The sequence below is a fragment of the Bubalus bubalis genome, chromosome 12 (assembly GCF_019923935.1).
Source record: "Bubalus bubalis isolate 160015118507 breed Murrah chromosome 12, NDDB_SH_1, whole genome shotgun sequence".
In the NCBI taxonomy this organism is placed as follows: Eukaryota; Metazoa; Chordata; class Mammalia; order Artiodactyla; family Bovidae; genus Bubalus; species Bubalus bubalis.
In genome coordinates, this window is record NC_059168.1 from 74,845,067 (window position 1) to 74,872,115 (window position 27,049).

Consider the following 27,049-nt stretch of genomic DNA (forward strand, 5'->3'; position numbering starts at 1 on the left):
TTGGCAGATCTTGGCAGATGTGCTGGGAATGGCTTACCCCAAATGTTAGGATTTTTGTGACCCCACCATTAGCAATTCACTCTTGTGGGGTAAGAACCGCCTTCTTTAGAATTCAGGACAGAATCTCATCCACCCCCACACACCTCAGAGATCAGATGCATTCACTCTGCAAGCTGGATCTGGAACTACTGGGGCAGTGGGGAGTGGGGGTAAACACAGAGCAGGGATGGATGCAGATGGCCCCCTGCTCCACTCAGCAGGGTGGCCCCACCCAGGACTCGGGATGTGTGATTCTCTCTCTCTCTCTCTGCTCTAGTCACACTGCTCTGTTCTCCCAGGAAAGGGTTAGCCTTCCACCCACAAATGCCCAGCTCCTCAGGGAAGGAGGGAGAAAGGCACATGGCTAGACTACTGCGTTAACTCTACTGGGCTCCCCTATATGCCAGGTCTGTGCCACTCAATTACAGAGATCCTTTTAGCTTCCCCCTGGAGAGGGGGCTGGAGTGAGAAGCCCAGCGTCTATACATGGGGCTTGTAAAAATCAACCTGCACAAAATTTGTCCATCTGTTTTCATTTACTATGAAAAGAGGAAAGAGTTCAAATGTACTGGTGGCTCCAGAGGCTTAGTGAGAGGAAAGAGAAGGTAGAATGCCAGGTCTCTGTCCCATTTGGTGAGATGCAGGGGCAATGCTCCTTTGGGGCTGGGCATTGTCTCCCACACTTGTGGCAGGGAGGCAGGGCCTCTGCTGTCTCTAGAGAAGAACAGCCCGGTCCCCTCTGATGGGCCTGCAGCCCACCAGGCCAGTGAGTGCAGCTAGTGCCCCTACTGGCACCAATGGTCCCCCAGAGCTCCTTGGCTCCTGGGGAAAAGTGAAGGGACTTCTTCTTGAAAGGCAGACCTCAGTCCTGCTGGTGTTCGCCCTCCAGCCTGGGCGCAGGTGGGGCCTGGTTGTTACACAGCACTAGGCTTCATGTTATCCCAAGACAGGGCTGCAGCTCCTTTTCCTGCTGGGCTTTCACCTGATTGTCACAGGGACTCAGAGTAGGCATAGGATGATTCGACAGCCCTGCCATCTCATCCTGGGCTTTGTGCTGAACTTCCCCATGGCTTCGTGTGCTCTTTTCCCAGCCTCTCTGAGCCTCCTCCAGCCCTCAATCCAGTGGACACAGCCCCTCCTGGGTACAGGGGATAGGGCTTGTCTCATGGGGGCAGGGGTTATGTCTTTTCTTGGGCAGATTCTGTGGCCAGTTTACAAGCATTTCTAATATATGTGCACACACACACACACAAGTTCTGTGTCCCCTTTTCTTGCACACTTCTACACTGTCAGCCCTGAGATATTACTTCCCCCTTCCTTACAAACTTTGTGCAGGGGTAGAAACGATGGTTTTGTTCTTCCCTGGGTCAGAAAATGGGTGTTCACCCTCTTCCAACAACACGAGAAGACTCTACACATGGACATCACCAGATGGTCAACACCAAAATCAGATTGATTATATTCTTTGAAGCCAAAGATGGAGAAGTTCTATACAGTCAGCAAAAACAAGACTGGGAGCTGACTGTGGCTCAGATCATGAACTCCTTATTGCCAAATTCAGACTTAAAGTGAAGAAAGTGGGGAAAACCACTAGACCATTCAGGTATGACCTAAATGAAATCCATTATGATTATACAGTGGAAGTGAGAAATAGATTTAAGGGACTAGATCTGATAGATAGAGTGCCTGATGAACTATGGATGGAGGTTCATGACATTGTACAGGAGACAGGGATCAAGACCATCCCCATGGAAAAGAAATGCAAAAAAGCAAAATGGCTGTCTGAGAAGGCCTTACAAATAGCTGTGAAAAGAAGAGAAGTAAAAAGCAAAGGCGAAAAGGAAAGATATAAGCATCTGAATGCAGAGTTTCAAAGGATAGAAAGAAGAGATAAGAAAGCCTTCCTCAGCAATCAATGCAAAGAAATAGAGGAAAACAACAGAACAGGAAAGACTAGAGATCTCTTCAAGAAAATTAGAGATACCAAGGGAACATTTCATGCAAAGATGGGCTCGATAAAGGACAGGAATGGTATGGACCTAACAGAAGCAGAAGATATTAAGAAGAGGTGGCAAGAATACACAGGAGAACTGTACAAAAAAGATCTTCATGACCCGGATAATCATAATGGTGTGATCACTGACCTAGAGCCAGACATCCTGGAATGTGAAGTCAAGTGGGCCTTAGAAAGCATCACTACAAACAAAGCTAGTGGAAGTGATGGAATTCCAGTTGAGCTATTTCAAATCCTGAAAGATGATGCTGTGAAAGTGTTGCACTCAATATGCTAGCAAATTTGGAAAACTCAGCAGTGGCCACAGGACTGGAAAAGGTCAGTTTTCATTGCAATCCCAAAGAAAGGCAATGCCAAAGAATGCTCAAACTACCACACAATTGCACTCATCTCACACACTAGTAAAGTAATGCTCAAAATTCTCCAAGCCAGGCTTCAGCAATACATGAACCATGAACTTCCAGATATTCAAGTTGGTTTTAGAAAAGGCAGAGGTACCAGACATCAAATTGCCAACATCCGCTGGATCATCGGAAAAGCAAGAGAGTTCCAGAAAAACATCTATTTCTGCTTTCTTGACTATGCCAAAGCCTTTGACTGTGTGGACCACAATAAACTGTGGAAGATTCTGGAAGAGACAGGAATACCAGACCACCTGACCTGCCTCTTGAGAAACCTCTATGCAGGTCAGGAAGCAACAGTTAGATCTGGACATGAAAAAACAGACTGGTTCCAAATAGGAAAAGGAGTACATCAAGGCTGTATATTGTCACCCTGCTTATTTAACTTACATGCAGAGTACAGCATGAGAAATGCTGGGCTGGAGGAAGCACAAGCTGGAATCAAGATTGCCGGGAAAAATATCAATAACCTCAGATATGCAGATGACACCACCTTATGGCAGAAAGTGAAGAGGAATTAAAAAATGTCTTGAGGAAAGTGAAAAAGGAAAGTGAAAAAGTTGGCTTAAAGCTAAACATTCAGAAAACTAAGATTATGGCATCTGGTCCCATCATTTCATGGGAAATAGATGGGGAAACAGTGGCAGACTTTGTGGTTTTGGGCTCCAAAATCACTGCAGATGGTGACTGCAGCCATGAAATTAAAAGATGCTTACTCGTTGGAAGGAAAGTTATGACCAATCTAGATAGCATATTCAAAAGCAGAGACATTACTTTGCCAACAAAGGTCCATCTAGTCAAGGCTATGGTTTTTCCAGTGGTCATATATAGATGTGAGAGTTGGACTGTGAAGAAAGCTGAGTGCTGAAGAACTGATGCTTTTGAACTGTGGTGTTGGAGAAGACTCTTGAGAGTCCCTTGGACTGCAAGGAGATCCAACCAGTCCATTCTGAAGGAGATCAGTCCTGGGTGTTCTTTGGAAGGACTGATGCTAAAGCTGAAACTCCAATACTTTGGCCACCTCATGTGAAGAGTTGACTCATTGGAAAAGACTCTGATGCTGGGAGGGATTGGGGGCAGGAGGAGAAGGGGACGACAGAGGATGAGATGGCTGGATGGCATCACCGACTCGATGGACATGAGTTTGAGTGAACTCCGGGAGTTGGTGATGGACAGGGAGGCCTGGCGTGCTGTGATTCATGGGGTCACAAAGAGTCGGACATGACTGAATGACTGAGCTGAAGAGCATGAGGACCTCAGTTTGAATCCCAGATCTACTGGTTACTTAGAATCCCTTGCCTCAATCCCTTCATCTGTAGAATGGGGCACCTACTCGTCAGGTTCAGTGGGGAGACATCTTAGCAGGTCTCCCTGTGGGCTGGGTCTCGCCCTTGTCAGAGGAAGACTAGAGTTTGAAACTAAATAAGGGAAGATGAAGGGCAAAAGACTGCTGCAGCCTCAGCAAAGGTATAAACCCAGGTGAAGGAGGAACAGGTGGGTCCAGCCTGGAGGCTGGAGAAGGGGGCTCTGGGCTGGGGGCTGCTAGGGGAGTCGCTGATGGGGCTCTGAGCTGAGAAGGCTGGTCCAGAGGACACTCTGATATCTGGCTCTCCCACTCCTGGCCCAATTGTCATCTTTATTAACTGCAAGCCTGAACACGACACCCCCAGGTTTAGAACAAAGCCCTGTGTGCTGGCTCCTACCTTCCGCGCCGCCTCGTCCCCTCCTTCTTCACTTTACACTTGGCGTTGCAGGGATATCTGCTCACCTGTGCTGCCATCACCCCCTGCCATCCTGAAGCTGTGAGCTTGTCTGCCTGGCCAATTCCTCTCTGGGTTCAAAACCCAGGCCAGATGCCACCCCTATCCCAGGGGCTGTCTCCAAACTTCCCTCCCTTGTGGAGTCAGGCAATTGGCCTGGGAGCCACCAACCCTCCTCTGCTGCCTTCATCCTGCACTCCCAGCCACACTTTACAGTTTCTTCCTCCCCAGACCGTGGTCTCCCCAAGGGCCAGCGCCCATCTCATCCAGTGGTTCCCTGTACCCAGGAGGGGCTCTTTGCTTGCTTGCTGGGTGAAGAGTAGGGAATGACTGGGCTCCCCATGTCTGGTCTGTGGCTCCAGGTGAGGGCCTCGTACTGGGGTTGGGGCTGATGCTGGGACGGGTCCTCAGTGGGTTCAGAACAAGGACTGCATCACCTGTGCCAGGCTAGAGGCTGGAAGGAGGCCAGCCAGAGCCCCCAGGCCTGGGGTCCCAGACAACAGAGGGAGGGCCCCTGCCCCTGACAGGGCTTACCTATGCCCTGGGGAAGGGCAGGGCCAGGGTGTCATGGCCCACAGATGGTCCCCACACCTCTGCTTGTGTTAGTGCAGCTGTCTGAGAGGAAAGACCCTGTGTGGGGTTTGGCGGGCAGGGCCTTGGTCTCCTGCTGGGTCATTCTGTCTACCGCACACTAAGTCTTGGGGTCACAGACTCGAGGAGACAGACGTGACATGGCAATGGCAGATGCTCCCTGACCACTAAGAACGTGAAATACTCGAGGGTTTTACACGGCCGGGAGGGAGATCATCTTCCTATAGAGTCTGCTTTCCTCCCCATGGAGGCATCTCCTGGCCTCTGTGGGCAGAAATAGTGACGTGTGCCCGTGGTTAGGACGAGAGAAGTAAAATTTTAAATACCTGCAAATTAACAACGGGAATTTTTCTTGGCTGCATCTTGCCTCTTGCAGGATCTTAGTTCCCCCACCAGGGGCTGAACCTGGGTCCCCGCAGTAAAAGTGCCAAGTCCTAAGCACTAGAAAGTGAAGGTGTTCATTGCTTAGTCGTGTTTGACTTGATTAGTTGTGTTTGACTCTTTGCGACTCCTTGGACTATAGCCTCTGCCCATGGGATTCTCCAGGCAAAATACTGGAGCAGGTTGCCATTCCTTTCTCCAGGGGATCATCCCGACCCAGGGATCGAAGAACCCAGGGCTCCCGTTTTACAGGCAGATTCTTTACCACCTGAACTAGACGGTCTTGGAATTTTCTGGCATTGTGATTTTGAACTGCAGGGCATTTCTGGGTTCTGCTGTGGCCTCCTCTCCTGCTGAGTGACCCTCCTGTATGCTGAAGACTCGGCCCTGTCTCCCCAGACCTCAGACCTCTGGCTGCCTACCAGTCATCTCAACTTGGGTATCTTCAGGCTGCTGAAACTTGACAGGCCAAACACTCAATGCATCACCTCCCCCAGCTCGCCCCTGACCTTGGTCCATGGACCTGTCTGTCTGTGCTTGTACTCAGGAAGCCCTTCCCATCCCCTCACCATCACCTTGTGAGATCAGGAAGGAAACCTGAACATTATTTGAACCAACCTCCTGTTTTACAGATGAGAAACCCTGAGGCCCGAGGGAGAGGACGTGACCTGACTGGGGTCATAGGACAGAGTCAGGGGTAGAACCCAGGTCTCCCAGCTCCCAGCTCTGCTCAGCCCCTGCACCCAGCCTTTCTGGTTAGGGTCACTGAGGCCCATCCTGCAGTTCTCCCATCTGAGGGTGGGCATCTCCGTTCCACTTACCCTGACGGGCTCCACACCCTCAGAGCAAGCCCAGGGCCCTGGCCAGGAGGTCAGGGCCTGCCATGACATCCCACTCTAGCTTACACTTCTCTCTGGGAGGGCCATCTCCTCATCCCCACTGCTCATGACTGTCTCTGTCCTCAGCTTGTTATTCCAGGCAACCCATCCTTTGCCTGAAACATTTTAAAACATTGTAGAACATTATTTGCATTCCAGAACATTCCAAGCAACCCATCCTTTGCCTGGAATGTTCTTCCTCCTTCTTTTCGGTCTGTCTGAGAAGCCTTCACTACTTTGGGTTCCCACCTAGCCGTGTCTCTTCTCTGTCATGTGCGAGCTTCTGGCTTTACATGTATGGTCTCTGACAATAGTCAAAGAGCTCCTGCACTCCCCTCGCCCACATCCTTCTAGCCCAGGGCTGGGCCATCGCTCAGTACCAAGCTGCCCCTGTATCCTGCCCCCTCTGTGCTCTCCAGCGATCTGGAGCAGGGACCAAGGCCGAGGATACCGGTTTTGCAATCCAGCGGCCGGGTGCCGGCCACTGTCAGTTGAGAATTTGCCAAGAGTGGCAGCACAAAGACCTCCTTTGGCCCGAAGAAGCCACTGGCCGTGCCCCTTCACCCCAGAGCTCGTGCCCCAACCCCTGTGCTCGGTCAGAGAGAACCCAAGCACCGGGGGCGGGAGAGCCGAGCTATCCATAGGACTGGAAGTCACAAAGAGCCTGCCCGTTCCTGCATGGCTGGGGCCAGCGCGGCTGCGCGGGGCTTGCACGCCAGGCAGCTCAGCTCGAAGTGAAAGGACACAACAGATTGGAAAGGAGATGCCGGCCAGTGTGCCATCCTGGAACAAAACACAGTCACTCTGGGGTTAGTTGGCAAGTCCAAACACAGCAGTGGGAAGCAAGCAGAGGTCTGTCCTCCCACTCTGAGCACAGTCCCGGCTCAGCGTCCGCCCCGGAGAGGCTGCAAGGCAAAATGAGCAGCGGCATTAATCTGCTGATGGGTGAGAGAAACAGGAGCGTTACCCTGGGCTGGCCCCCTCGTCTGCTCTCCCTCACTAAGGCGCTAGAAGGTGGCCCCTGACTTCTTTGCAAGGGTATGAAGCAGACAAAGTAAAAAAAAAAAAATCAACATAATGGAAAAAAAAAAAAAAAAAAGATGCTCATGCACCATTAAGACTCATTCAGGTAGAAATAGCCGGGGCAGAGGGTAGGAGGGGAGGGGAGCAAAGGCTGAGAGAGACCGTGTTTAGGACACACCTGGTCTGTGCTCAGAAGGGCTGGCTTAGGCTCAGTGTACAAGTATCGAGACATGCAGCGTGAATGAGGCTTTGGCTACAAGTCAGTTCTCCCTGACTTGGGCTGTTGGAAAAGCGGCCCCGCGGGTGCCTCGTGCTCCTCGGTGGGGGACGGTCTGGTCGATGTGCTGTCGTGGCATTAAGTTCACTATCGACAGCGGTGGTGATGGTGCTGGGGACCTGTGCTGGCCCAGCGGGGGCAGTGTGCAGTGGTCCCTTAGAGTGGAGTCTGCAGTCCTCCTAACCTCAGGGAGGGCTTGTGAGCCACTGAGAACGCAGGATCCTCGAGGGTGGGGTGGAATGTTGCCTACTGCTGGCAGAGGCCCCCCAACCCCAGGGACCAGCAAAGCTGTGTGGGATGGGCTGGGGACAGTGGCTGCTCTGAGGCTGTGTGTGAGAGGGCACTGGGAGGAGGAGGGGGAGGAGAGATGGCTACTGGCTCTGTGACAGGGAGTCACGCTTCAGGAACCTGTAAGAGAGGGGAGGAGAAAAGCGACACAAAAGCGTCCTACAAAGGAACAGACCCGACCACAGCTGGAAGGAAGGCAAACCTTTGAATCAGGTCCTTGAAATACAAGCTGCAGGAAGCTAGAACATTTTGGTGGACTTCAAACTCTCTGCCTTCAACAACAATTTTCAGGTCTGTAAACGCTTTCGCTCTGCGCTGCTGGTTCAATTCCTTCAACATTTCTGCAGAACAGAGAAGACAGACAGGGCCAGGTTCCCATTAAGAGTTTTTTTTTAATTAAATTTTTTTTTTCAAGAAGTAGAGAAATAGGAAAATACTTGATACTGTTTCTTGGCAAGACTGGCTCAAACACTGACAGTCAAAAGAAGTCACAAACAATGTGTAAACAAGCAGCAACTGGGAGGGGCCACATAATCAAAGGAATAACGACTTTCAAAAGCAAAAAAAAAAAAAAAAAAAACCAACCAAACACAAAACAACAACAAAAAAACCCAGAAACTAAAAAAACCAAACCCAGAATTGAAAGGCTGGGAGAAAATTTTCCCATACCGACAATTGGAAACACAGAGAATACATCATCATAGACAACTGAAAACTGGAATTTAACTACAGAACAAGTTCTCCAAATGCCAATGAGTGCCGATGTATCTGATACCAAGTAAAGCATGGCATTGTGATGTAAGATGGGCTGGATATGGTTCAAAGGAATAAAAACCACAAAACCTGCAAAAACAGCGTCCCTTACGTTAGATACTCACAGCCATGGCTGGGGCGAGCTTCTTGGGGAGGGGTCCCCAAGAAAGGAGGGGTGGAGTGGGGGCCTGATGAGCACCTCCCTTTCACACTTCTGGGGCTGATGTGGGGGTTCGGGGGTGAGGGTGGGGAAGCAAGCCAGGGGCAAGGATAGTCTATACCTCCTCCCACTTCCTGAGTCATCCTCTCAGGACCCCCTCCCCTAACTGGGTCTTCAGCACAGGAGAGCCTGGCTTGCAGCCCCAGGAGGTTCCAAGAAGTGGCCTTCCAGCCTGACACACACCTACCTTGGTCTGGTGTCTTGGCCACCTGGGGCTGGCACAGAGAGTGCCCCAGGTGCTTGGGCTCCGAACGTGGGCATGTCAGAAGCTTCTCCCAGACCCACTTCAAGGCTCAGAGGAGGGAAGGAGGAGAGCCTGACAGCTATTCTGCTTAGTTTACATAAACACTTTCACTTACAAAGTTAAAGCCTTTCAGAGGAGCAACATTCCCACCAGCCTTGCCCAGCCTGCCTGCCCCCCGACCCGACCTCCTCCTGGATACAGCCTGCCTATAGCTTTCCTGGTAGCTGGACATCAGAGGTCCAGATTCTTGGGCTAGAATGACCTAGACTATTCAGCAGCTGAATGGCAGAGGGTGGTCTGCAGAACTGAGCCCCATGCGCTAAGTCCCCCACTGGAACCTCGAGCCCCCTGGGTGAGTCTTTGCAGCACCCTGGCTGGTGTTCTGGAGTTACCCTCCAGTGGGCCTTGCTCCAGCCTGACCACTCATCTCTGTCCTCCTGGGCCATCATCAACTGCCTTCCATGATACCTGCTGAGCCCAGCTCATCCTCTGACATTTACCAAGGCCCTGTGCTTCCTGAGCCTCTGTTTCCATGTCTGTAAAATGGGGATGGAGGCCCCCTCTGTTCCATTCCCAGAACTTGGTGAAGATCAGATGCTCACAATCAGGGATGGGCAAGAGCCTGTGGGCTTTGAGGTCAGCCAGACCCTTTGAGAGGACACACTGGGAACTCATGGGGTGGGTACTGAGGGCTCGGGCAATGCCAAATCACTGTCCCTCATCAAACCAACATCACACTGAGCTGGGGTCGCTGCAGGGCACCTACAGGAGCATGTGTGTGTTGGGGAGGGCATTCATTTGCTGGGGACTCTAAAGGCTCCCATGGATGTGCTCCAACCTGGAGCAAGGGAGACCAGCAGGGCGCAAAGCCCCAGGTGGAGGGCAAGGGGGGACACGGTGGGGCGGATACAGGGGACAGACACAAGGCCTGGGGGAGAGACAGAGATGTGACGGGAGGACAGCAGGGGGTCAGATCTCAAAACCCTGTGAGCCAGCTTAACGCTCTGGGCAAAAGGAAGTCAGCAGGGGTTCTGTGCAGGGGGTGGTCAGGGTGGATTCCAACGGTCATGGCAGAGACAGGGTGCAGGGAAGGAAAACACCCTGTGGAGAGAGAGCTGGGCCACAGAGCCAGGACTGGGGGAGACCCTGAACTCTCCTATCAGTGTGTGACCTTGGGAAAGTTACCCAGACTCCCCAAAGCTTCCATGTCCCCTTCTGGTGAAGATTAATGGCACTATCCCACGGTCAGCTGTTAGCCCTGAGCTCAGCACATGCTAAACACTCAGTGGTGGTAAGTTTGATGTTTTTGTTGATGGTGGTGATCACTCTGCAATCCACGTGAGAAGTGACAAAGGCCTGAGCTACAACGGTGACAGAAGGACCAGAAAAAAACACAAGTATTTGGGCCAAGGGTACCATGGCTCCAGTATTTTGGTCATCTGATGCGAACAGACGACTCATTGGAAAAGTTCCTGATGCTGGGAAAGATGGAGGGCAGAAGGAGAAGAGGGAGTCAGGGGATGAGATGGCTGGACAGCATCAGCGATGCAATGAACACGAACTTGGGCAAACTCCAGGAGATGGTGAGGGACACGGAAGCCTGGCATGCTGCTGTCCATGGGGTCTCAAAGAATCGGACATGACTGGGTGGCTGAACAACAAGCACCACGGCCATCAGTTCTGTAGGAACCATAACGGGGTTGGGGTGCATGAAGACCACTTCCTGTTTCCGGGGGGACCTCGGGAAGGGAGAAGGTGATGAATTCAGCTGCGGGGATAAGGTTAGGGCCGTGGGACACCTGGGGAGAGTTGGCAGTGGGGACCTGAAGCACACAGCCTGCTGGGATGGACCCGACTCAGGAAGAACCTGCAGGGTTGGGCTGGGTTAAGGCTGAACTGCTGTGTTCGCATCGCACATTAGCTCCACAAAAGAGCCCCAGCTGAATTTATTCCCAAACTGTGAGCCACATGGATGATGTCACCTTTTGGAGTGAAATCCCATGGGTTGATGGGGTGGGGGGTGCGGAGGAGAAAGAGCTCTGGGCTGGTATTTCCGGTTCTTGTTCCAGCTTTGCCACTAATTGGCTGGGTGACCCTGGGCAAGCTGCTCCAGCTTTTGGCATTCAGTTCCCCCAAGCACCATGGGCATGTGCTCTGGTGGCCCCAGTGGTCACTGCATCGAGAGATGGATACGGCCCTAGACGCCTGCTGAGTTAACCGCACTCAGGCGACGGGGAGAATGCAGGGCTAGCTGCACAGAACGTCACGCCTTCTGGGCCCAAAGCATTCTGATTGTTTTGGAAATTTTTCCTTCAAACTAAGTTCCCAGGGATGATTTCATCTGCAGCCCTGGCCCCAGCAGCGATGCCTGCTCCCCAGGCTGGATCTCGGAGGTGCTTGGAGAGCCAGGTCCTTGGAACTGTGGGCGCTTCCTACCCTCGCTTTGCAGAAATCTAGTTTTAATAGCTGGGCAAGATTACTCAGTTTCAGGAGAATTTTTCAATTTATGAAAGGGCTCACCAGGGGAGTCCTTCTCACAGCAGGGCCCTGAGTGCATTAGAAGTATTGATCAGTCAGTACGTGCTTACTGCTGCTGGCTGAGTGCCCAGCTGGAGAGCGGGCATCTGGGGACATGGTGACTGAAGATCCATGGGAGGAAGCCAGGATGGGCTCTGGGCACAAGCTGCCCCCCTGCCTACCCTGTCTTGGTAAAGGAAACCCTTTCATGTCTGAGGGGCTTCGAGGCCTGTGAGTTCCTGGAGAAGCCTTCAGACCAGCCACATGGTGCCCAGCTTGGGTGGTCTGCAGGCCTCAGGGCAGAGCCTGGCAGGGGGTATGTCTTCAAATTGGATTCCGAAGGCAAGCAGAATATGCCTCGACTTGTGAAGGAGGACAGGCCTTGACCTCAAGGTTCAAGGCTGGCATCAGGAAATTGTTTCCTGGTCTTCTTGGCTTTGAGTGGGGACCCACACCCTTGCCTTGACCACCCAAGTGGCTCCCCTGTGCCCTCCACCTTGCCCCTCCTTGGGAAACTCCCTCAGCTCAGACCACCCAGAAGAAAGCACGGGCCCACCCATTCACTGGGCTTCTCCCTGACTCCTCCCTTCCCCTCCCACCCAGTCCTGCCTCATTTACCACCTAGAAATCTCTGCACTGATTCACTTCTGATCCCTTTCACATCAGTGCCCCATCGGAGCTGCCATCCTCTCTTACCTGAGTCCTTGCAACAGCCTCCAAGTCTGTCTACTCTTTTCTGACCTGTTCCCTCTCCAAGCCCCCTCCACACAGCAGCCTGACGATCAGCCTCTGCTTAAGTAAAATTTCCATGGCTCAGCCGTGGGAGCCAGACCCTCTGTGATGTCTCCCTGCCCCACACCGAGGTCCTCCCCTCCCCGTGAGCCCTTCACTCCCCACCGAAGCCTCACTGAACCCCAGGCAGGTCCCCTTCCATCCTTTACTCGTCTCTTTGCCTCTCTGCTCAGGTCTTTCTTCCTCCCTGCTTCTTTGGGCTAATCGTCATTTTCCCTTGCAATACCAGTTAAGGTATTATTTTTGTCCCAGGCCTCATTGCCTCTTTCCCGTATTCCCTCCAGATTTCTTGGCCCTGCACTGTCCTTGGCATCCGGTGCTTACTTCTTTAGAGCATGCTATGTGTTGTAATTATTTATTTACATGGATGTCTCCTGCACAGGATTGTATCTTATCCTCAACACTTAGCACACGGCCTGACATATATATACAGCCAGTGAGCTAGACTGCAAAAATTCTTTGCAGCCCCTTCCATCAAAGGGTAGAGTTATTTGCCCCACCATTTGAATCTTGACTGGACTTGTGACTTGTTTCAGACCTGAAAACTTGGTTGAAAGGACACTCTGTGAGGGTGAGCCACAGCCTCAAGGGGCTTTGCTTGCTTTTGCTTATTTTTTTGGGAATTCACGCCCCCACCACCATTTGATCACTTCTGGGCTACTTCTGTTGGAGCATGAGAGAACACATGCAGCAGAGGTGAGCCCTCACAGATGAGCCATCTAGACCAGCCAGCCCCTGTCAAGATCAGCTGAGTCTGACCCAGGACACCTGAGCCCAACCTGAACAGTGCTGTGCTTCTTGTGCTTAGTTGATCAGTCATGTGTGACCCTTTGCGACTCCATGGACTGTAGCCTGCCAGGCTCCTCTGTCCATGGGGATTCTCCAGGCAAGAATACTGGAGTGGGTTGCCCTGCCCTCCTCCCAGGGATCAAACCCAGGTCTCCTGAATTGCGGGTGAATTCTTTACTGTCTGAGCCACCAGGGAAGTGGTTGTTGTTTTAAGCCACTAAATCTTAGAATTATTTGTTATGCAGCAACACCTAACTGATATCGAAGGCATGAATAGATGATGAACTCAAATGCTCAGAGAACTTCCTTTGTGTCCGTTTCTCCTTTGCTGGTTCAGTTTGAAGTTCATTCTTTCCACTGTTGTTGTAAAATTACCATCCTAACCATTTTTAAGTTCAGCCGTGTTAAATACATTTATTACTCTACGTTATACATTTAACTGTTATATATTATACATTTTACTGCTGCTCAAGTTTCATCTTGCTAAACTGAAATTCTGTACCCCTTAAACAACAACTCCCTGTTCTCCTCTTTTCACATCTTTCTGTCTCTATAAACTTGACCATTCTAGGTATCTCCTATAAATGGAATTGTGCAGTATCTGTCTTTTTGTGACTGACTTATTTCACTTAGCACAGTGTCCTCAGAGCTCATCCATGTTGTGGCATGTGTGAAAATGTCCTTCCTTTCTATGGGAAGAACAGATAGGCTTCTTTTCTTCCTTTTTAATTTTTTTTTTATTTGACTGTGCCTCTTGGCTTGTGGGATCTTAGTTCCCCAACCAGGTATTGAATCATTGTATGTACTGACCACCTTCTGCTTATCCATTCCTCTGTCAATGGACCCCTGGGTTGCTTCTTTCTTTGAGCTGCTGTGAAAAGTACTGCTGTGAGGCTAATTCTTTTTCTTTGAAACCAAGCATTTATTTATTGATACCTAGTCACAGACATCTCTAAATTCCTTGTCTCAAACTTCATTTAACTTGATTAGGGTAACCCAGCTCTATGAATCCAGCAGCCAGTGGCATCAGAGAGAAAGGAGACTGCAGACCCTGAGAAGGGTCTGCCTGGGGCTGGAGGCTTTGCTTGTTTGTGTGTGTTTTTTGTAATGGAGGGAGCTTTATTTATTTCTTTAATTTATATGTCGCACTGCACGACTTGTGGGATCTTAGTTCCCTGACCAAGGATTGAACTCAGGCCGTCAGCAGTGAGAGCTTGGAGTCCTAGCCATTGGATCACCAGGGAATTCCCTGGATGCTTTGCTTAGAGAAGAGCGAAGCCACAAACAGAACCAAGACTGGAGATGAAGTTGCAGCCAAACTTCTGCATATTTTTCACCAAACGACACAAGTTATTTGTCAGAGACTAATGGGCTCGTTCCAGCTGGACTGGAAGGGCTGTCTGAGGTGGTAATAAAGAGGAAGAGATGTCAAATATTAAGAGGCAACGAATTTCAGTGGCTTTGCAGCAGAGAAGTCCATTAACTCAGAGCCCCGAGAAAGGTTGTGCTGCCAAATAATTTTTTTCAGAGCTCAAGTAAGAACCCAGCTAGGTGATAAATGCACCCAATTCCATTGGTCTTTATGACACATATTTGATAAAGGATCTGAAACAATTATAAACTCAGAGCAGTTGTGAAATATACTGAGAAAGCCCAGCAAAGGCTGTGTCACGCACACCCAGCGGATAATTTATTCGGGAGCAGGAGCCCGATGAATGTCGACACCGTGGGGACAAACGGTGGCTTTACACAAACACAGCCTCCTGCTGCTTCTTTCACAGGCAGTCAGGGAGTGGCTGGGCTGCCAAGCGGGACACCGCTCTTTCACTTTTCCCCTCCTCCGCCGTCACATATACACATCTCCGCCTTCTCCTTTTACAAAGAAGAACTGGGCTCACAATCAGTCTTGAGAGCCAGCTGGGCTCCAGCTTCCTGGTAAGATGGAATGAAACCTGTGGGCTGCACACCCAGCCTGAGTCGGAAGGATAGGCCTTCTCCTGGGAAGTCAAGCTGTCTTAGCCCCACCATCCCGAGGGCAACCCCTCCCTGGAAACGGGGTTCTCTAGAGAAGCCTTCCTGCCTGACTCTGTTTTAGTCAGGTTGTCTGGTTGTCCAAATGGAAATTCCTGCCATTTACCTGAAAGGGAACAAAAGCCCTAAGAGCAGTCACCACCTCCCAGCAGCCTGCCTTTTCCAAGTTGTCCAACCCTGGGTGACAGATATATTTCTCAAGCAGTGACATTTGGCACCCAAGGTCCTTTCTGTCCCTACAGCCCCTGCCCCAGGGCTGCACACCTCTGGGTGTTGGTTAAGCCTTTGCTGGGCAGAATGAAGGTTACCTTCCAGCTGGAACATCCTCATGGCCTCCAAGAAGATATAAAAATCATCGAAAGTTTTCTCCTTAAAATTTCCGGAAGCCCTCCTAAAGCTAACAGGGACATCCCCTTCTCTTCCTCTGTCTCTTAGATTCGAGGACTGACCAGAGGCAGCTGCCAGCCTGGCTGTGGGGGAAACATGACTGGGAGACTTAGGTCAAGCCACAGAATCACCATGACTGCCCTGTGACCTTGAGGAAGAGCTCTTTCCTCATCTAGAGACCCACCTAGGCAAGGAATGCTTGATCCCTCATTGCTAAACTCCTCCCAGTGACTCCCAGAACCTTGTAGGACCTATTCTTAATCTTTGTTTATAGCTTTTATTTATGTCCTCACACCCCTCAGCTCTCTCTCTGAATTCACGCCCACTATGTCCTGTTCCTTCACTTTGGTTGTTTCTTTCTGACCCTTTGGCCAAGTATCCCCCAACACTTGTTTTCTTAAAGTCTCATCCATCCCTTAAGCCTCAGCTTAAATTCCATCCGTTAAGAATTCTAACCCAGTTCCCTGATCACAGACCCCTTCAGTGGTCCCATGAGACTTTGTTGGTGACTTAATTGCAGTAGAGAGTCCTGGCTGCCTAATTCCAGAGGAATGCCTACTTGTCTGTCTCCTTTCTAGGGTGTAATCTCCCAGAGGGCTTGTTTCTCTGCAGTCCCTATACCCCCTGAACACTTGACACTATGTTTTGCACGAAAAGTTCCTCTCTGATTGGAATTCAGGGTGTGTTACAGACCACATGCAGACATGTTCTGGGTGGTAAGAATAGCTTGCCCAAAACATGATCCAAATGAACCATTTGAAATGTCACACTTCTGTGGAATCAAAGGGAAAGAATGTGAAAACCAAACCCCTTCTAACTTCAGGAGACATGAATGTTAATAATAATGGTGATGACCCCATACTTTGTATGGCATCTCTGGCTGCTCAAGCATGACTGCACTCACTGGGTCATCCTCGGGGAAGGGTTTATTTCTTCTGTCCAGCTTCTGTGGCTTTGAGAGCCTTAAAGGCCCTCCTGGGAATGACTGACTAGCCCACCAGCTCTGTTGAGCACAGGTGCAGCCTGGAACCCTCAGGCAACTCTTCACAACAGGGAGTTTCGCACACAGTGGCCAGAGAGAGGAGGTCCCCTCTCAACATTCGAGGGTCCCAGCTGCCTGGATGGTAAGATCTGCCCACATGTAGGCCAATAACTTCACTAACTGCTCTGGCCTGTGACCTGGGGGTAAGAGTCAAAGGGAATGGCATTTTGTTTGGGGAGGGATGAAGGAAGGCAGAGTGGGGAGCAGAGTGTTAGAATCCCAGCACCAGCTTGAGGAGCCTTGCCAGAAGGCTGCAGAAGTGGGGGCAGAGCTTTGGCTGAGCAGGGAAGGCCACTGGGCAAACCCTGAGGCTGCATTTGGAGGAAGGTGCCTGGTCAGGTCGACACTGGCAGCTGTTAGTCCTTCCTGCCCTGATAAAGAAGGTTCTACCTGGCTCCTTCCCCTGCTTCAAGGAAGCCAAGGAGGTGATGGGAATACTCTGAGCAGGAGAGGATGAAAAGGTCATGGAAGGAGGGAGGAGTCAGAGAGATCTTGGACGGAGGCCAGGGCTTAGGAGAGTTGGGTGAGAAATGAGGTCAAGAGCAGAGCAGAGAGGTCAGCCAGGAGCTGGAGCGGGGATGGCCAATGTGCAGTGAATTAAGATCCATGTAAGTCAAGTCAGGATGGTGAAAGTGGGGTTCCCAAGGGCCTGGTGGAAGCACAAGGCAGATGATCTGGGAGCAGCCAGGGGTCAGGGGTTTTGGAGGGAAGGTGGCCCCCTCAAGGAGCTAGAACTTGGTTAGAATTTCCTTAGGGAGGTGGACACTGGGAGGAGCCTTGGTCCTTGGGACTAGGGGAGGACAAGATTGGGTCTGGCAGCAGGGACACATTTGAAACAGATGTCTGAGGCTGGGGATGGGGAGTGCTCTCCTCTCTCTATACTCTCATAGTGCTCTGTGTCCCTGTGAACTTGGTTCTGCCTATAGTGTATTTAGAGACAGTTTCTTTTCCATCAGAGAGTAGATTCCTGGAAGGTGGAGGTGGTTCTCGGCTACAGAAACTGGAGTCAAGAGGCCAGGACAGATAGGGACCAAGTGAACAAACCAAGTCCAGCACCTTGGAGAGCTCCAAGTGCCCTGGGGTGCAGGCAGTAATGGGCAGGGCTTTAGAGAGGTTAGGGGCACCCTGGAGCAGGAGACTGGGTCCACAGTTGAATGAGGCTGAGACATGGATGTCCCTTTTGGAGGCAGACTCTGGGAACTTCAGGTACCTTGTGTCTGTTTGGCTCACTTATTTATCCATTAAACAGGTGTTGTTTGTCTCCCGTGGGCTGGTCATTTAGTGGGGTCCCCAGGACACATGTGAATGCACATGTTTGCAGATCTGAGGGGCTCACTGTAACAGGGGACACACTAAATAACTGTGATGCTGGGTGAGAAGGTTTAGAGGGGCAAGCACTGGGCAGGGGACACATGGGAGGGGGCTGACTCTGCTCTGTGGAGAGCAGAGAGGCTTCCATGGGGCTGGTGATGGTGAAGGAGCTGACCAGGTGGGCTGCAGGGGCAAGGTGTGAACCATAGGGAAATATATGTGTGTGTTTAAGTGTGTTAAGTATGTGGGAATGAACGTATGGTGTGTGTGAGTATATGATGTGTGTATGAGCATGCCTGTATGTGTATGAGCATATGTGTGTGTGTGAATGTGTATGTTTGAGTATGCAGTGTGAGAAGCAGACAGGCCTGTACCAGGCTGTGAAAGAAACAAAGCCTCCCCAGGTCTTTATCCCAGAGAAGTCTGGATGCCATGGGTGGGTTTTACGAGAGGGAATGAGAGAATCAGTCTTGTCTCTTACGGAGAATCAGTCTTGTCTCTTACCCATGAGGGGTCTCGCCCCTCACCTTTGGGGCCACCTACTTCACACTGTGCCCGTCCCCATAACCCATGGCCTTTTGCCCACCAGCAGCCTTTCCCTTCTTCCTGACAGCCAGTCTGCTCTTCCAGCACTTTCTGATGCCCTTCCCCTGAATTTCCCCAGGCACAGAGTCAGCTGGCCAAAGCACATTTGTCAGGTACCTTCAAGGTGCAGGGCACTAGGTTGAGAGCCAGGCTTGGGGGTGGGAGCTGCAGTAGCTGAGCGGGTGAGGCAGTAGCTGAGCCAGACTATCCCTGTCTTGGGGGAGAGTGTGGCTCAATGTGGACAAAAGGCACCCATGGTGAGGAGCTGGAGAAGAGCTATATACACACTCAGCCGTGGTGCTGAAGGCTGACTGAGGAGGGAGAGATGGGCGGCCCTGGGATGACCAGACAGAGCAGGGGGTGGTGGGTGATGACTGGCTATGTCACTGTGGAGAACCAAAGGCACACGAGGAGGGGTATTACTCTTAACCTACTAGCTCACAGTCTAACACACATTTATAGAGGACCTACTATGTGCCAGGCCCTAGACTATGAAGATAAACCAGTTTCCATCGCCAAGGAGCTCACAGTCTGATGGGGGAGGGAGATGTTGCAGTGGACATATGTCAGTTTGGTTGCTTGGCATCGGAGCCCCCTTTCTACTGGGGAGAGCCCCAGCTGGGTGGGGAACTGGACCTTGTCCCCCTGGGAGTGGAGTGGAGGTGGCTCCCTGGCAACCGGCATGTTGCCATGAGTCCTGGGCTCAGCCAGTCTGAGGCTTGTGCCTGGACTTGGCAGTTCCAGAGAGGCGTGTAGGGCCAGCCAGCGACGAATATGGTGGTGGTGACTGCTCGGGCTGGTGGGTCAGTGGTACTTGAGCAGCGGGGGTAGGCGAGATGGTGCCAGTGCAGAGTTCCAAGCAGAGTGGCGGGACGACTGCTCAGCCTTGGATAAATCCCTGCTCTGCTGAACTCCATCAGAGCTGCAGTCTGTGGCTGGCGTCCCAGGACCCCGGGTGGGACAGACATGAACGCACCTGTATTACATTGTGTGGTGCACGCTCCTTCCGCTGAGCTCCCTGGGGTGTGTGGGGAGCATGGGGTACCGGGGGGAGGGTCTGTCTATGCAGAGGCCTGGAGCCCTGTATTAGTGCACAGCAGGGGCAGCTGGCAGTCAAGTAGGGCTGGAGCAGGGGTTGGGGACAGGCAGGATGGAGGCTGGACCGCAGCACAGCCACAGTTTCCATGACAGGCTTGATAAACTGTGCTTAGAACCTGTAGACTGTGGGTCTGGGAGGGAAATTTCAAAAAGTGACCCCAGTCACCTGGGGCACAGAGGGTTGAGACGGAAGGGGACAAATGACTGGAGACCCTGCCCAGAGGTGTGCTGCTGTGGGCAGGTGAGTGGAGGGTGAGGCCTGGCCTAGAGCCCGGAGGATGGTGGAGAGGCCCTGAGGTCTGCAGGGGAAGCAGAATCACAGGACTTGGAGAGTCCATGGAGGGCTGGGGCCCAGGAGAGGATTTCTGAGTACAGTCCCTGCCTTTGGTGCTCTAGGGTCCCTGACCTCCGGGCGAGGCCTGGGACATGACATTCAGAAACCAGGTGCTGGCTGCTGCTTCCGTTCCTTCCGCATCGTTGGACCAACCCCTCAAACAGTGGGTCCCCAGGCCTTGCCTCTGGGGCTTAAGGACAGAGGCCCTCTTCTGAGGAGAAGCCACAGCCTGTGCTCTCTTCCAGGCTCTGTCACCATTTTACAGCTTTCTGATTTACCGTTCATTATTTTAGGGGCAAGATGTCCGCTTTCTGAATACCCGTGAGATCCTAGAGCAAGGCCATGCCAGAGAATTTGAATAAAAAGATGTCAATACTGAACATGCCCCCAGATAGATATGAACTCAGAGCTCAACTAAGGTACCCAGGGAGCTAATGGCAGCGGCCACCACAACCTCCAACACAGCCCAGCCTCCAGCAAAGAAGATGCGACTCCAGGTGCCAGGTCTGAAAAATACACTGCCACGCACACCAGATTTCCTCATCTGGGGCAAAAGTGAGGAGTGCTGCTGACCCAGTGGGCAGCCCAGGGCAGGAGGGCCTACAGGGAACCCTGCTTCCCTCCTTCACTGCCCTGGACTCTCAGAGGGGCCTCGCCTCTTCACCTTGACTGGCCAGCATGACGGCCCCATCCTCTTTTACACAGAGACCCCGCTGACCTGCCTTCCACCAGGCTCCAGGGAAGCCTGGGTGAGACAGTTGTTAGTGCGGGTGAGCAAAGGGGGCTGGGGTAGGGGGTGGAGAGGAGAGTGAGGGGGCCCCAGAGCTTCTGCACCCAACACTGCAGACCCTAGGGGAGGGCATGATTTGCAAACAGAAGAGTGGACCCAAGTGAGGAAATGAGATCTCAGATAAGGACTGTAGAGCCCAACCACCAGACAACAGTCCCAAGGCCTACATTATCATGGGTGGAGACATCCCAGAGAACCTCACTTGGCTGTAAGCTTCCTGGAGGTGATTCATCAGGAAGGTCCAGCCAGCTTGGGCTTTGGATAGTCGGCCACCCGCCCGAGCAAGGGACAGGATGGCACAGAGAAGGGGTGGGAGGAGGTACTGGGAAGGACAGGGCACTGGTCAGGAGAAACGGACACACAGCCCTCCTTCACATGCTTTAGCAAAAGCCAGTATCTCCCAAGAATTCTGAGAGCCACGGTTCCAGCAAATAAATCAATAGTTTAAAAGGATTTGTGAGAATTAGTGAACCGGAGCTGGGAGCACAATCAGTTCAGTTACCCAGGTAAAGAAGGAAATGAAACGGAAACCCCAGATGCCAGGGGCTAATGGCAGCTCAGAGCTCTGTGAATCACATCACAGGAGAAGAGAATTCACAGCCATGGAGGACTTGGGGCCAGGGGGCAGGGGAGGAGTGAGTACGCACGCATGTGTGTGTGTGTGTGTGTGTGTGTGTGTGTGTGTGTAGGGGCATGGGGACCCCTCTCTGCCCCAAGTATGTCCTGTACAATTTTGTTGCAAGGGTGTCCCTCTGTGGCCATCTGCCCCTGGGTCTCCATCTGTGCTCACCCGTCCTGAGGGCCTGGCCAGGTTCAGGTCTGGGGCAACACCTCAACCCTGTCATTTCAGGGAAGGTGAAAGCCTAAGCCATAGTTCAGTTTCTTCTATTGCAAATGGTCTTTAATTGCCACCATCATTCTAGGAAAATTAGGAAATAAGCCTAAAAGAAGAAAGTGGGGCAGTGCCCTCCAGGTGAGCAGGTGCCAGTTGCAGGGCCAGAGGGTCAGGTCTGCCTTCGGGTGCCCGAGCTAGCCGAGGTGTCACATCTGGGAGACACCACAGCCACTAGGGAGGAGAGGGCTCCCAGTCCTGCCTCAGGTGGGCCCACGCGTGGTGCCCTGTCTACCAGCCATGTGCCCTGTACACCTGTCCCTCACACTGGCAGGCAGGGTCCTGGGTGCACTCCAGCCCATAGGGTCCCCAGAAGGGTCTCCAGATGGGCCCTCCTGACACCTGCTGTGACCCCACTTCCTTCTTGCTAGCTCAGGCTTCTCACTTGCCAGTCCCTCCCTGTTCTGTGGTGATCTTTGCCTGTTGAAGTCTGTCTCTGGTTAGACTGTGAGCTCTGGTGGGGTAGAGATGCCGCCTCTCATTCCTTGACTCCCAGGGACTGGAGTAGCTCTGGAACCCACAGGACCACTTCCTGGGGCTGCTCCAGGCCTGATGGCCAAGACCCTATTGCGGGAAGGACAGACCTGTCTCGGCACGCATGCAGGCCATGCTCCTTGACCTTCTGGGTGGATCTCCCTGACATAGGGTGTTTTGCACTGTTGTCATTGTCTCAACCGGAGAAGGCGATGGCACCCCGCTCCAGTACTCTTGCCTGGAAAATCCCATGGACGGAGGAGCCTGGTAGGCTGCAGTCCATGGGATCGCTAGGAGTCGGACACAACTGAGCGACTTCACTTTCTCTTTTCACTTTCATGCATTGGAGAAGGAAATGGCAACCCACTCCAGTGTTCTAGCCTGGAGAATCCCAGGGACGGGGAAGCCTGGTGGGCTGCCGTCTATGGGGTCACAGAGAGTCGGACACGACTGAAGTGACTTAGCATGGCATAGCATAGCATTGTCTCAACGGAGCTGCTGACTTTATTTTATTTTATTTTTTTGTCAGGTATTTTATTTTATTTATTTTTAAAATTTATTTATTTTAATTAGAGGCTAATTACTTTACAATACTGTAGTGGTTTTTGCCATATATTGACATGAATTAGTCATGGGTTTACATGTGTTCCCCATCCTGAACCCCTCTCCCACCTCCCTCCCCATCCCATCCCTCAGGGTCATCCCAGTGCACCAGCCCTGAGCACCCTGTCTCATGCATCGAACCTGGACTGGCGATCTGTTTCACATATGATAATATACATGTTTCAATGCTATTCTCTCAAATCATACCACCCTTGCCTTTTCCCACAGAATCCAAAGACTGTTCTATACATCTGTGTCTCTTTTGCTGTCTTGCATATAGGGTTATCGCTACCATCTTTCTAAATTCCATATATACGCGTTAGTATACTGTATTGGTGTTTTTCATTCTGATTTACTTCACTCTGTATAATAGGCTCCAGTTTCATCCACCTCATTAGAACTGATTCAAATGTATTCTTTTTAATGGCTGAGTAATACTCCATTGTGTATATGTACCACAGCTTTCTTATCCATTCATCTGCCGATGGACATCTACGTTGCTTCCATGTCCTGGCTATTATAAACAGTGCTGCGATGAACACTGGGGTACACGTGTCTCTTTCAATTCTGGTTTCCTTGGTGTGTATGCCCAGCAGTGGGATTGCTGGGTCATATGGTAGCTGCTGACTTTAATGATACCCTTCTCTGCCTAGTCACTTCCCCACAGGTATTTAACCTGACAGTCTATTTTTCTTGAGAAGTGGAACCTATTTAGACTCTGTAATAAAGCCAGAGTACTGTTTTTACAAACTGTTATTAGAAGTAATTACCCAAGAGGAGGGCTTCCCTGGTGGCTCAGTGGTAAAGAATTCGCCTGCCAATGCAGGAGATGCAGCTTGGATCCCTGGTTTGGAAAGATCCCCTGGAGAAGAAAGTGGCAACCCACTCCAGTAATCTTGCCTGGGAAATCCCATGGACAGAGGCACCTGGTGGGCTACAATCCATGGGATTGCAAAAGAGTTTGACATGACTTAGCGACTAAACAACAACAGCCCAAGAGAAACTGTCCTGCTCCGGTCGGGGCTGGGCCTGTGTCTGGGCTACAGCCCTGGGTTCTGGTGTCCCCCTGCTCTGGGTGGGCTGGATGCCAGGGGTGGGCATGCCAGGCACCTGCCACTATGCTTAGAGGCTGACTAGGGGTGGGCATGTGGGGCAGCTCCACCCCCTGCATGGCTCAAAGGTTGAGAAGTCTAGCCCCAGCCCAGTCTCCCCTAGAGGCCAAGTACAGGAGAAGTCAGCCTAAGGGAATGGGGTGTCACGGTGTGCTGGTGGGGAGGAGACCAAGGGGACCCCGCCATCCTAATTTCTGCCCTCATGAGCCTTTCTGCCACGAGGTGCCACTGTACACTCACTGGTTTGGGGGAGGAGGGGGATAATGGCTGTGATGGGACATGAAGGGTGTGGTATGGATGCGGAGGGGCAGCTCCCAGCCCTCTCTGGACAGGCCAGCCTTTCCCTCCATCTGGGATGCCCTCCCCTTCATCCTGCAGGACTCGTCTACCTGTCCCATGAGACCAGGTTCAAATTCCACCTCCTATCCCACCGCGCCTGGCTCACCACAGAGCCAAGGTTATTTCCTCATCTCTTAGGCCCTTGGACTGAGTGTCCACAGATAGGACCCCAGTGTGGGGAGTCAGGAAGGGCAGGGAGGGTGTTTGCTGATGGAGTGAATGGCTTTGACCAAAAGTGGAAGGAAAGAAAGGAGAATCCTCTGGAATTTGAAGATGTTGAGACTCTGCAGCCTGGCCACATGGAGGGCTCCTGGCCTGGAGGGCTCCCCAGCTGTGACACCAAGTCTGATGGACAGTCCTCCTTGGCTCCAGCCACAGCCTCCAGTCTGGGCCCAGGGATGATGCTGGGCCTGCCCTGGGAGCCACTTTAGCCACCTGTGGGTCTGGAGCTTCTATAACTCTCCTGTGATGGTCTGAGCCAGCTCCCTCTTGGGGTGAGTGTTGCCTTGGGTGTGTGGGGGTGAGAGGGACTCCATGGAATAAGGTCTGGGTGGGTAGCTACAGTTCCAACCCCAGGAGGAAGCATCCCGGGGCAGCCTGGGAGGAAGGCTTTCCCCAGCACAGCTGACCTGGACTTGGGAAGGTCTGTGAGTCAAGCCATAGTGTTCCCCAAGGCCCCAGGAGTGACCTCATGTGTCCAGGATAGGAATGAGCTGGCTGCCACCAGAAGCTGCTCTCTCAGCTCCCACCTGCTTCCTGGAGGCTCTGAAACAACCCTTCCCTCCTTCCTCGGCCTCTGCAGGCCAAGGTATGGCCATGCCTGTCCCCTGTGGGCAAGACCTATGTTGTCCACCCTGAGCGGCATCTGCTAACATGGAACATTTACACAGCAGGAGGAGACAGGAGTTCCCATCTCTCTGGTAGGTGCTGGGGAGGAGAACGCAATGGTCTTTGATCAATGTTTGGAAAAGCTCTCACTGCTCAGAAGAGCTCTCAAAAGCAGAACCTGGATCTGACTTGTTTCTGTACCCTTGTACCTGGCACAGCTCCTGATCTGGAGCAGGTTTCAGGTAAACATTTGAATTAGTGATGGCGGGAATGAATGAATGGTTGCTGGATTGGAGAAGGCGTCATGGAACAGGAGGCACTGAGTGGGTCTTGAATGGATTGGATTTGAGCCAACCAATCCTGAGAGTCCTTCTGTGGAGGAAGGGCTGCCCCCAGAGTGTGTGCATGGCATAAGCAAAGGCAGAAAATCACGTGGAGGGAGCAAAGACTCCATGGAGGCAGTGGGCCAGGTGGACGGGAGAGTGAGAAGCTACAGAACCCTAGGAACAACCATCCCGAGTACAGTTGGCGTTGCCAGATCGCCAGCATTCTCCTTCGCCAGGGAGCACCCACTAGAGAAAGAAAAACCCTGTCATCCCCAGCACTTGGCTCTCTCCCAGCCTAGAAAGAGGAACAGAGGGAGGCCAGCTGGCCTGCACAGGCTGCTTGGGAACACACTGTCTCCCTTGTAAGCACCCAATCCCCAGGCGTCTGGGCAGTGATGGGACCACCAGGCTGGAAGTCATCTTGAACAACAAAGGACTTCAGCCAGAAGAGACCCACACCCTCCCTGGAGTACTCGCTATTCCTAGAGGCTGATTGGAGGTCCAGGTGGAGTCCAGGGTGACCTGGGTGGTGGGGCCAGGAGGAGCAGCCCACTCCCCAGATGCTCTGCTTTTGCAGTGATGACATTGTACAGAGATGGTGATGAAGGCCATGGTGACCTTTTACTGAGAGCCCATGTGTGCTGACATGGCCCTTCACACACTTCACTGCTCTTGAGTGTCTTCAATGTCTTACATGAGGTGAGTGCCCAGTGTCTCCAACTGGAGGCTGAGACTGGTTTGATCTGATCTGGGGCTGCCCTGCCTAAGACATCAGTTCTCAAACTTGTTCTGTGCCTCAAACTCATCTGGAAGCTTAAAAAAAATACTGATTCCCTGGGCCCCAACCCCAGAGTTTCTATTCAGTAGTATGGGGGTGGGGTGGGTGGTGATCTAGGCACAAGGATTTTAAGCTGCTCCCCAGGAAATTTTAACGTGCACCAAAGTTTGAGAACCTCTGGTCTCCAGCCCCAGTGCTGTTGTTGTTTTTGGCTTTTTGTTCTCATTCCTGAAATGTCCAGATCTGTGCTCAGAGCTCAAAGAAATTCAGTGAAAAAAATATATATAAAATTAAGGAACGACAGTTCTAAGAGCCAGCAATTTATGCAAATGAATGCAAATAAACACACACTTCCATACATATGTTTATGCAAATATTCTCGTGGTCCTTGCAAATCGCTTACCCGCCTGCAAGCAACTGCCTGTGATTTCTTAGTGAGAACCCGTGCAGGGTGCTCCTGTTAATGACAGGTGGTATCATGACCTCCCAGAAGATATATCTCTATTAGCAAACTCACCCCAGAAGTCCCCCAGGGAACCCCTCACTGAGCCCAGCTCTATGCACCCAAACCCCCTCCCCTTCTTGCTCAGACCTCAGGGTTCCCTTAAGGCCACAGACCAGAAGGAACCAGGAACAGCTGTTGGGTGGGAACTTCAAGGCCACCAGGGCTGTGGGCAGAGAGACTGGGGGCCCAAGAGTGACTGGAGAACAGCCAAGGGCCTGGCTGGTCTAGGGGGACTGTGCAAGCCTGGGAGGGCTGGCTTGTGGCTGGGCACTCAGCCCCGCCCTGTCAATGTGTGCCCCGTGTGTGCTGTTTGCCAGACTAGGTCCCACAGCTCATTCACATAAGGCCAGTGGGAGATGCTGGACTTCGGAAGACAACTTGCTGGGTCAAGATGAGAGACTGGCATCCTCACTCACCTCCCCTCAACGAATGTTAATTGCCCCCAGCACCGGTGCGCAGCCCCTTCTCCCAGGACTTGTCAGATTGTCATGGCCTCTCTAACTTCAGTCTCCTTGCTCTGCTGCCTCAAGGATGAGCTGGTTCTACAGCATGCTGGCTGCTGGCTCTGTTCCCTGAGAAGAACTGAGAGAGACTGAAACCCCAGTGCTTCCTTCCTGCAAGCTCAGCACTCACCAGGGTGCCCTCCC

The 27,049-nt window shown here is 52.0% G+C and overlaps 1 protein-coding gene across 6 annotated transcripts in view; it reads right to left on the reverse strand.

Annotated features, from left to right (window-relative positions):
• KLHL29 (kelch like family member 29) overlaps positions 1-27,049 on the reverse strand; it is a 331,437-nt gene that overhangs the window by 19,667 nt on the left and 284,721 nt on the right. For all 6 annotated transcript variants that reach the window (XM_025261505.3, XM_044926203.2, XM_045162299.1 and 3 more), the window contains one exon: positions 7,855-7,993. In XM_025261505.3, the coding sequence (XP_025117290.3) occupies positions 7,855-7,993 (139 nt within the window). The remainder of the gene's footprint in view (positions 1-7,854; positions 7,994-27,049) is intronic.